Below are 9,087 nucleotides of genomic sequence, written 5' to 3' on the forward strand. Positions count from 1 at the left end.
GGGGGTGAGGGGTGTACAGTGTGTTGTATACAGTTTAAATAAGAAGTGGGTGAGGGGTGTACAGTGTGTTGAACACAGTTGAAATAAGTAGGGGGTGAGGGGTGTACAGTGTGTATACAGTTTAAATAAGAAGTGGGTGAGGGGTGTACAGTGTGTTGAACACAGTTGAAATAAGTAGGGGGTGAGGGGTGTACAGTGTGTTGTATACAGTTTAAATAAGTAGGGGGTGAGGGGTGTACAGTGTGTTGAACACAGTTTAAATAATTAGGGGGTGAGGGGTGTACAGTGTGTTGTATACAGTTTAAATAAGTAGGGGGTAAGGGGTGTACAGTGTGTTGTATACAGTTTAAATAAGAAGGGGGTGAGGGGTGTACAGTGTGTTGAGCACAGTTTAAATAAGTAGGGGTGAGGGGTGTACAGTGTGTTGAACACAGTTTAAATAAGTAGGGGGTGAGGGGTGTACAGTGTGTTGAACACAGTTTAAATAAGTAGGGGGTGAGGGGTGTACAGTGTGTTGAGCACAGTTTAAATAAGAAGGGGTGAGGGGTGTACAGTGTGTTGAGCACAGTTTAAATAAGTAGGGGGTGAGGGGTGTACAGTGTGTTGAGCACAGTTTAAATAAGTAGGGGGTGAGGGGTGTACAGTGTGTTGAACACAGTTTAAATAAGTAGGGGGTGAGGGGTGTACAGTGTGTTGAGCACAGTTTAAATAAGTAGGGGGTGAGGGGTGTACAGTGTGTTGTATACAGTTTAAATAAGTAGGGGGTGAGGACTGTTCAGTGTGTTGTATACAGTTTAAATAAGTAGGGGGTGAGGGGTGTACAGTGTGTTGAGCACAGTTTAAATAAGTAGGGGGTGAGGGGTGTACAGTGTGTTGTATACAGTTTAAATAAGTAGGGGGTGAGGACTGTTCAGTGTGTTGAATACAGTTTAAATAAGTAGGGGGTGAGGGGTGTACAGGTTCATAACAAACTGGCATTTGATCTAACCTATTGGAACTAGACTCTCCCACACTCTTTGGTCGTTACTTCCTCTGTCTAAAAGACTCAGTCTGATGTTCTCTACACCCGACATGCAGTCTAAAAACACCTGAAATGTGGGGTGGAAGTTTGGGCTGTAGTCATAGTCTAACTGCCCACTCTGAAACACAAGATGAAAATAATATTAGCCAAATATGGACAGTAACAGAGAGATAGAATTACTGTAGCTGGACATGTAGCATGTAGAACATTTTTTCCTGTGGGAACTTCCTGGTGTCATGTACATAAAAACCACACATCAAACCCAACACCAGAGACCAATAGTAGCACATTACAAAGGAATACTTACACTGAGTGTACAAAACATTAAGGACACCTTCCTTACAGTTTTGTCAAGTTGGCTGGATGTCCTTTGAGTGGTGGATCATTCTTGATACACACAGTAAACTGTTGAGCGTGAAAAACCCAGCTGTTTTGCAGTTCTTGACATAGGCCAACTACTGTACCATACCCTGTTCAAAGGCACATTCAATGGCCCATTCACCCTCTGAAAGGCACATTCAATGGCCCATTCACCCTCTGAAAGGCACATTCAATGGCCCATTCACCCTCTGAATGGCACACATACACAATCCATATCTGAATTGTCTTAAAAAGGCTTAAAAAAATCTTTAACCCATCTCCTCCCCTTCATCTATACTGATTGAAGTGGATTTACCAAGTGGCATCAATAAAAGATCAAAGCTTTCACCTGCATTCATCTGGTCAGTCAATGTCATGAAAAGAGCCGGTGTCCTTAATGTTTTGTACACTCAGTGCATATCGGAATGTATGGTAGAATTTGATGGCCATGCTTACTTTTGGCTGTATGCTAGAATTTGCCACCAGCTCACAGCAGAGGCCATATTTTCCTCGAGGAGTCAATGTGCAGTTGGAGTTGGATATAATGAACGTAGTTCCGTTCTGTTGATGTTCCACCTTCAAAGAATAAAGGTGCATTACTTCAAGGCAAACTGATCAAACACATTCACACTAACAGTTCTGGAAGAAATCAAGGAATGGTAATGAGCCATTTTACCACCATTTATCCAGCTAGAACAATATCTACGTTCAAGTTCATTCTACAAAACAACTCTTGCCGTGTGCAGAATGAATTCCTCCATATTCTAAACATTACCTCACAACGTGGCACATTCTTGGGCAACAAAATAACATTCAGTATGCGCTTCTGGGGTCTGTTCCCTTGTGGTCGGAGGAACAGCAGCACCTGGCTTCGGACCGGGAGGAAGGAGAACCAATTTCTGATGAGGCCAAAGAGGGAGAGGTGTGTGATGTTTACAATCACGTGTGTAGGAGTCGTCTTGAGTGGCTGAACAATCTCCATGTTGCCATCAGTAACATGGGCCACGGACAAATTGTCTTCCTTCTCTGCAGAATAAGAACAATTATTTTATTGACTGTAAATAATGCTTTAATTTACTGTAAGTTTCATCCAAAGAATGAATGTATTATTTAGTGGTAATGTCATGTATAATGTCATGTCATACCCATTTTATTATTGAGTTATTAGAATAATCTTTATATTACATATTAAAACAATCAATATACTGAAATGATGCATCACTTACCATCACACATACAGTGATGCATCACTTACCATCACACATACAGTGATGCATCACTTACCATCACACATACAGCGATGCATCACTTACCATCACACATACAGCGATGCATCACTTACCATCACACATACAGTGATGCATCACTTACCATCACACATACAGTGATGCATCACTTACCATCACACATACAGTGATGCATCACTTACCATCACACATACAGCGATGCATCACTTACCATCACACATACAGTGATGCATCACTTACCATCACACATACAGCGATGCATCACTTACCATCACACATACAGCGATGCATCACTTACCATCACACATACAGCGATGCATCACTTACCATCACACATACAGTGATGCATCACTTACCATCACACATACAGTGATGCATCACTTACCATCACACATACAGCGATGCATCACTTACCATCACACATACAGCGATGCATCACTTACCATCACACATACAGCGATGCATCACTTACCATCACACATACAGCGATGCATCACTTACCATAACACATACAGTGATGCATCACTTACCATCACACATACAGTGATGCATCACTTACCATCACACATACAGCGATGCATCACTTACCATAACACATACAGTGATGCATCACTTACCATAACACATACAGTGATGCATCACTTACCATCACACATACAGTGATGCATCACTTACCATAACACATACAGTGATGCATCACTTACCATCACACATACAGTGTGGGAGATGCAGTTCGCAGACAGACTGCTCAGGACAGTCAATGCTGAACAGGGGTCCTGCTGGTATCCTGGAGCCCAGGAGGCTGCTGTCCCATTGAGTCACCTTGTAAACCACATCTCCCTTCCTTTCCATCAGAAACACCAGTCCAGTGGACCTGCACTGGAAAAGACCTGCCTTTGGGCATTGGAGCCTGCGAGGCAGATGAAAGGCAAAGTTGACAGTTGTAAACTATTTTTTTAAATCAAAAAGAGTCAACCACTCTTGACTTAATGTCTTTGTAGATTCTGTGTGGAACTGATTAGTACAGAGGAGAATGGTGGGAGGAGCTATGGAGGACGGGCTCATTATAACTACAGGAATGGAATAAATGGAACAGATTCAAACGTGTGGTTTCCATATGTTGGATGTGTTTGATACCGTTCCATTTATTCATTCCAGCCATTACAATGAGCCCGTCCTCCTATAGCTCCTCCCACCAGCCTCCTGGATTACTGGTAAACATGACCATAGGAAAAGGCCATGATAAAGTCGTGGAAGTTTCAGTGATCAATAGTTACCTATATGTAGGCTTGTGGTTATGTGTTGTAAGATCTTTGACAATCTCAGGATTTAACATTGTTACACCTGTTGACACCTGTAACAGAAAAAGGAAGACCAGTCAACTCTAGTACATGGGATCAAATACTCTCAGACTGAATTCCTATGGTTGAGATGTGGTTAATCAACTCCCCACAAACATACCTGCACACGCTTCCTACCATTCCCAGACTGCGATTCAAATGTGGTACTTTTTGTGTGCAAATCCAATCTTGGAGTGAATTGTACTATACTAGAGCAACCCATCAGTTTCTCATAGTACATCTTCATCTTGTTATACTCCACAGTGACATCATCTGCACAAGAGAAAGGATTCAGGACAAGCATCAGCTTTTAAAGGGGAAGTTCAGGATTTTAGAACTTGAATTTAGATATTGGACAAATCCCCTGAAATGAACTCTGTATTTGGTTTGATGTTACTTTGTGTCAGGATTTGGCCAGGGTTGTTCCGGGTTTTGGTCAGTAGATGTCCCCATTGTGCTTTTTGTCCCTATGTTTTTCCCTTGATCCCCATTATTATTTGCACCTGTGTCTCGTTTCCCTGATTGTATTTAAACCCTTTGTTTCCCTCAGTTCTGTGCTCTGTGTTTGTATGTTAGCACCCTGCCCTAGTGTTCTGTGTACTCTTGTCGATTCCGGGTGAAGTTCTTGTGGTATTCTGTTTTTTGTTTTTGTTTATTTTTTGGTGAGTTTCTTTTGAGGTCTTTTTGTGTTTTTCCTACCACCTTTTGGATTTGCCATTTTTTGCATTTTAGGATTTTTTCTTTATTAAATACACCGTCTTAAGTACTGCTGTGTCTGCCTCATCTTCTGGGTTCTGCTGTCTATTCGTGGCTCAGTTGGTTAAGTGACTGTTTCTCACTCCGGAGACCCAGGTTCGAAACCGGGTCCTGACAACTTTGAGGTGATTTGACCATTTCATTTTAAGAAGAAACACATGCTCAAATGTCCCATTCACTTCTATTGTTTGTTAGCTTGTGGTGGCTAAAGTTACCTGATCTTTGTAGTGGCTGTTTAAAGAGAACTAACATGGATTACAGTTTCTCCTGGCTCATAGATTACTTTAAGGTGAGTAACCATCTAACATCAAGTTGTAAAATCCTTAAAATTCTCTTAAGTAAAATGCTATCTAGCTGGCATCCAATATTGGGGTTTCTTTAGTCATTTTAGGCTGCCATAGACAAAAATGCTGAAATATTGTTGTCTTACTTTTTTATAACCGAGCATATAAAGGGTTATTACTCAATTGTTTACAAACAACAAGATTGAAAGTAATGTGAGTAATGTATAACTTGAAAACATTTACTTATGACACAAGTTAAATGCAGCTCATGATAAAGTAGACATGTTCTGACGAGTACTTGACTTGATTATAACTATATTGGAATAACCAAAGCATTTGGTCCCTTCATTTACCTGGGAGGAATGAGCTGTTGGGGGTCTTGAGTGAGAGATCCATTGATTCTTGTAGTTTACACTTCAGTTGCATCATGATGTGATCCTAATACAGGACAGAAATGATTATTTAGTCCACTCTCACACCAAGTGATGATTGTACTTTACCACAACCAGGTCTAAATGCTGTGCATCGGGTGTTTATAAACTAGGTTCTTCTTGAGTGTATTTTGGTGTGCTTTCAAGCCGGAAATATCTAAATTCAGCAAGTGTGCTCATAATTGCTATGGTGGCCTGTGGAAACATGCAGATCCCAAGAGGAGTACTAAACCTAACCCATCTGAAAATGCACCCATAACCTGCAGTGTGAAAGCAGCATGACAATAGCAACAACACTTGAGTACATTGCCTGTTTACTTTTAGCCAACATCAATCCATCTGCTGTGTAACGTGAAGGGTTGTTACATATAAAGACATTACACAACTGACCTTCATTTGAATGCTAACATACATGCCAAATGCTGCTACTCAAGGCAATACAGGCTGGAAACCTGTATGGCATCACCAGTGGCTATGCATCATTTATTTTCTAAATGGCCAAGATTTTGCAGTATGGCAAATGAACGTCTATGTATTCTAGTAATGACCATAATTCTTTTGAATCAGCCATTTTAGAGAGCAGTGAACTAAAATGGTACCAACTGATAAACAAATCTGAAAGTAACAAACTGCACACCCACTGCCTTTTTAAATGCACTTTCAGAACAGAATCCTATGTACATACTGTTTTATCCAAGCAATATCAAAGCTCTTTCGCAAAATTTGGATGCGGAGTGGCCCCTAACTCTATTTTTATATACATTACCAGTCAAAAGTTCGGACACACCTACTCAGTCAAGGGTTTTACTTTATTCTACGTTGTAGAATCTACGTTGTAGAATAATAGTGAAGATATCAAAGCTATGAAATAACACATATGGAATCATGTAGTAAACAATTGTTTTTTAAACAAATTAAAATATATTCTATATTTGAGATTCTTCAAAATAGTCACCCTTCGCCTTGACAGCTTTGCACACTCTTGACATTCTCTCACCCAGCTTCATGAGGTTGTCACCTGGAATGCATTTCAATTAACAGGTGTGCCTTAATAAAAGTTCATTTGTGGAATTTCTTTCCTTCTTAATGCGTTTGAATCAATCAGTTGTGTTGTGACAAAGTAGGGGTGGAATATAGAAGAAAGTCCTATTTGGTAAAAGACCAAGTCCAAATTATGGCAAGAAGAGCTCAAATATATAGTAACCAAAAAAGTGTAAAACAACAAATATATTTGAGATTTGAGATTCTTCAAATAGCCACCCTATGTCTTGATGACAGTGTTGCACACTCTTGGCATTCCCTCAACCAGCTTCACCTGGAATGCTTTTCCAATAGTCTTGAAGGAGTACCCACATATGCTGAGTACTTGTTGTTGTTGCTGCTTTTCCTTTAATCTGCGGTTGACTCATCCCAAACCATCTCAAATTAGATTGTGGAGGCCAGGTCATCTGATGCAGCACTCCATAATTTTCCTTCTTGGTAAAATAGCCTTACACAGCCTGGATATGTGTTAGGTCATTGTTCTGTTGAAAAACAATTGATTTTCCCACTAGCCCAAACTAGATGGGATGGCGTATCACTGCAAAATGCTGTGGTAGAAATGCTGGTTAAGTGTGCCTTGAATTCAAAGTAAATCACAGACAGTGTCACCAGAAAAGCACCCCCACACCATAACACCTCCTCCTCCATGCTTTACGGTGGGAAATACATATGCGGCACCACCACAAATCTCAAATTTCCACCTGTCTAATGTCGATTGCTCGTGTTTCTTGGCCCAAGCAAGTTATTATTATTGGTGTACATTAGTCGTGGTTTCTTTGCAGCAATTCCACCACGAAGGCCTGATCCACACAGTCTCCTCTGAACAGTTGATGTTGAGATGTGTCTGTTACTTGAACCCTGTGAAACATTTATTTGGACTGCAATCTGAGGTGCAGTTAACTCTAATGAACGTATCCTCTGCAGCAGAGGTAACTCTGGGTCTTCCATTCCTGTGGATTTCCTCATCAGAGCCAGTTTGAAGATACTTGAACTTGAATGATCTTCATGTCTTAAAGGATTGATGGACTATCGTTTATTTTTGCTTAATTGAGTTGTTCTTGCCATAATATGGACTTGGTCTTTTACCAAATAGGGCTATCTTCCGTATACCCTCATACACTGTCATAACACAACTAATTGGCTCATTAAGACCGAAAGAACGCATTAAGAAGGAAAGAAATTCCACAAATTAACTTTTAAGAAGACACACCTGATAATGGAAATGTATTCCAGGTGACTACCTCGTGAAGCTGTTTGAGAGAATGCAAAGAGTGTGCAAAGCTTTCATCAAGACATAGGGTGGCTATTTGAAGAATCTCAAATATAAAATATATTTTTGACTTGTTTAACACTTTTTTAAATTACTACATGATTCCATGTGTTATTTCATAGTTGATGTCCTTACTGTTATTCTACAATGTAGAAAATAGTTTAAAAAAAGTAAAACCCTTGAATGAGTAGGAGTTCTAAAACTTTTGACTTTTAGGTACTTTTTATCCCTTTTTCTATTTTGTGATATCGAATTGGTAGTTACAGTCTTGTCCTATTGCTGCAACTCCTGTAAGGACTCGGGAGAGATGAAGGTTGAGAGCCATGCGTCCTCGGAACCACGACCGACAAGCCGCACTGCTTCTTGACACACTTAACGCTTAACCCGGACGCCAGCTCTTCCAATGTGTCGGAGGAAACACCGTACAACTGGCAACCAAAGTCAGCGTGCATGCGCTCGGCCGCCACAAGGAGTCGCTTGAGCTCGATGGGACAAGGACATCCCAGCCGGCCAAAACCTCCCCTATGCTGGACGACGCTGGGCCAATTTGTACGCCGCCGCATGGTTCTCCCGGTCAAGGCCGGCTGCAACACAGCCCGTGACCGAACCCGGATATGTAGTGATGCAGTGCTTTAGACCGCTGTGCCACTCGGGAGGCCGACCCCCCTCCCTCTATTGAGACTGACCGATACAAAACACACCAATAGATACACGTATATGTACTTTTCGCAACAATGGTTACATTGAAACATAACGTCATGCCTTGCTTTACTGGGGATTATTCAACTGAATTAAGGATGATCTTTTTGTCAGCTGTCCAAACAAAATGAAAATTTTAACAGTATTGATGAAAATAATACATTGTGACATTTTATCAGGTAACAATAATGTAAATGCCTGAGCCATAGCCTGCCACTCTATCCTCCAACAAATACGTTTCTTTTTAAGTGCCTATTTGTTCTTTTATCGACTGTACTTTTTAAATTCATGAATGTGTATAGCTGATGTACATTTTGAGGATGTCCAATCATGTCCAATCAATAAAATGTACCACATTATTCTAACTATACTGTATAATGTGTCCAGGGATTGTATCAGCTAACTTACTGCATTTCAACACATTTTGCAGTGGTGCAGACAGAAAAATGTGTGTTTTATAATGCTATTTTACACGTTGTCATGAGGCTCAGAGAAAATGTTGCAGTTTTAAAGCTAATTTCCTGCATTCTACACTTTTTGCCATGGGACAGAGGAAAAATGTGTAGCTTGATAGCTTAGCTCATGCTCTTGTCCACATTTTCCAATGAGGATTATATATATATTTTTTTACACTTTTT

The 9,087-nt window shown here is 40.5% G+C and overlaps 1 protein-coding gene across 1 annotated transcript; it reads right to left on the minus strand.

The window, feature by feature from the left end:
* Positions 1–10: 10 nt before the first annotated feature.
* On the minus strand, positions 11–6,811 carry LOC135528840 (NACHT, LRR and PYD domains-containing protein 1-like). Its single transcript, XM_064957889.1, has 7 exons — positions 5,362–6,811; positions 4,090–4,241; positions 3,906–3,982; positions 3,333–3,538; positions 2,157–2,407; positions 1,838–1,957; positions 11–1,139 (listed from the first exon to the last, which is right to left on the minus strand). Exons 1-7 carry the CDS (start codon positions 5,435–5,437, stop codon positions 984–986), a joined length of 1,038 nt encoding a protein of 345 aa, XP_064813961.1. The 5' UTR covers positions 5,438–6,811; the 3' UTR covers positions 11–983.
* Between the last annotated feature and the right edge of the window lie 2,276 nt (positions 6,812–9,087).

This window comes from Oncorhynchus masou, unplaced genomic scaffold, assembly GCF_036934945.1.
Source record: "Oncorhynchus masou masou isolate Uvic2021 unplaced genomic scaffold, UVic_Omas_1.1 unplaced_scaffold_10456, whole genome shotgun sequence".
NCBI classification, from domain to species: Eukaryota; Metazoa; Chordata; class Actinopteri; order Salmoniformes; family Salmonidae; genus Oncorhynchus; species Oncorhynchus masou.